General features: G+C 42.3%; 1 protein-coding gene across 1 annotated transcript in view; it reads left to right on the top strand.

Annotated features, from left to right (window-relative positions):
- znf638 (zinc finger protein 638) overlaps positions 1–2,066 on the top strand; it is a 10,187-nt gene that overhangs the window by 5,982 nt on the left and 2,139 nt on the right. Inside the window, exons 8-11 of the mRNA XM_032499408.1 lie at positions 1–937; positions 1,042–1,144; positions 1,645–1,770; positions 1,981–2,066. The exon at positions 1–937 is cut by the window's left edge and continues 321 nt beyond it; the exon at positions 1,981–2,066 is cut by the window's right edge and continues 238 nt beyond it. Of these exons, the coding sequence (XP_032355299.1) occupies positions 1–937; positions 1,042–1,144; positions 1,645–1,770; positions 1,981–2,066 (1,252 nt within the window). The remainder of the gene's footprint in view (positions 938–1,041; positions 1,145–1,644; positions 1,771–1,980) is intronic.

The following is a 2,066-nucleotide window of genomic DNA, read 5'->3' on the forward strand; positions in this document are numbered from 1 at the left end:
GCCAAAAAAATCCAAGGGCTCATCTGAACCCACCAAATCCCCGGAGGAGGCTAAAACTCTGGAGGATGAAACTGTGTATGATGAACCACTCATAACGACAAGATCTACCAGAGGAAAAAGGGAAAGAGCCACTAGGAAAGATACTTCAGATGAGAAAACAATAAAGGAGGACAGGCCAACGAAAATGAGGCACACTCCTTTCAGAGAATCACAGGAACAAAATAAGGAAAGAACACCAAAGAAAGAGGAGAGAGACCCTCTAAAAGGTAGCACACTATCAAAGCAGAGTGATGACGATGATGTAAAAGGGGAAATTAACTGGGATGCTATCTATGAAGTATTCAACTCTTTGGAGGACGAGCTTGTTAAGGGGGATCGGCCCGCTACAAGAGAAAAAGATTATATATTAAAAGACATATCAAAGGTGGGTGAAACAGAGGCATCGGACAACGTGGCTTATGAAGAAGAAGCAACATACCAGATTCTTGATTCTGTGGAGGACAATATGGTTAACGATCAGGCCCCCACAGGACAGTCAGACGTGAAAGAGTCTAACAACAATGGCGAGCAAACGAGGAAAAGTGAATCTCTCGCAGGAGCACCCAAAAAAGATGAAAAAAAGATAAACAAAGAGTCACCACCTGAAAAAGAAGAGACAGCGACATGTGGTAGCACAGTTGTGGAGGTAGGTGCCGAAGAGCTGGTGACTCTGGATGAGGTTGGAGCAGATGAGGCTGGAGAGGAAAGAGCGCCAGAAAGCCAAGAGTTGGATGAGGAGATCATGGAGGGGGAGCTGCAAGTACTTGTCACTCTGGACGAGTTCATAGAAGAAGAAAAAGAAGAAGAAGAAGAGCATGACGGAGAGGCCAAGCAAAGAACACTGGAGACCCGCCCACCCAGCCATCAGGACGAATCAGAGGACTTCTTAAACTCAGAGGTAAAGGTTAAGATGCTAACCATAAAGCACCTTAAAGCCAAATGTAGAAAAACACTAACACTTTTACAAATACAGATGTTAAAGTGTCTTGTGTCCGTTTCTAGACTTTGGTGACTTTAGATGAAGCTGGCAATGACGAGGACAAGAAGCCGGAGGAAGAGCATACTGAGAAAACCCCCTGTACCGTCCAACACCATGCTGATCCAGGTGAGTGTTGTTCTGTCAATACATAGTACAGTGTATTTGCACAGGTATATTTGCATTATACCCACAAGAGAACTATTGATTGTCTCCTTTTGTCATCAATTGACAGATGTCAAACCAGTAGACCCTTTTTACAGCAGACATGCAGGAGAAGCACAGGTGGAAATAGTAACAGTATCAGTGTGTCCCAAGTGTCCCAGTAAGTCTTGTCAGTGAGGGAGCATGTACAACCCCAGGGCCCTGAAACTGGCTTACTTAAATGGATCAATAGTGTCTCAAGCCTTTCCTGCTCTTAAAAGTATAAAATGCAGCCTTAAAAGGATCAAATGTCCGCACAAAGTAACCTTCTTTTTGAAGATGTCTTTGTAAATATTTTTTATCACTTTTACATTTTTGTTGATCAGTGTCAAAACATCTACAATCAAATCTGAGTTTATTTAATATTGTTGTTAAAACATTGAAACTTACAATGGGGGTGTGGTTAACCGTTTTTTTGTGTCCAGTTTTAGACGAAAGTCTGAACTTTGTGACGCTAGACGAGGTGGGAGCGGTGGAAGAGGAGGAGGAAAAGGAAGCTGTAAAAACCAGGAGAAGAGGACGCGGCAAGAAGAGAAGCAGACAGACCCCTGGTAACACACAAACACTCATTCATTCATATCTTTTAAACAGTCAATACCCAAAATCTAATCTCTAGGGTCTCAAAAATAATTTTTTGACGTAAACAATCTTTGTCTTCACTGTTTTCCGATGATCAAGCTCTCAGACATGTTAATTAAAGAGCATTATTTTGCAGATTGCTTTTCCTTTTCACTCAACCGATTCATTGTCTTTTACCACAGTCAAGAAATCTACCAGAGGGAAAACCGTGACTGCAATAGACGAGAAAAAAGAAGAGTTAGAACCAGCGAGCGCTGATGTTCTGCCT

Source organism: Etheostoma spectabile, chromosome 19 (assembly GCF_008692095.1).
Source record: "Etheostoma spectabile isolate EspeVRDwgs_2016 chromosome 19, UIUC_Espe_1.0, whole genome shotgun sequence".
NCBI lineage: Eukaryota > Metazoa > Chordata > Actinopteri > Perciformes > Percidae > Etheostoma > Etheostoma spectabile.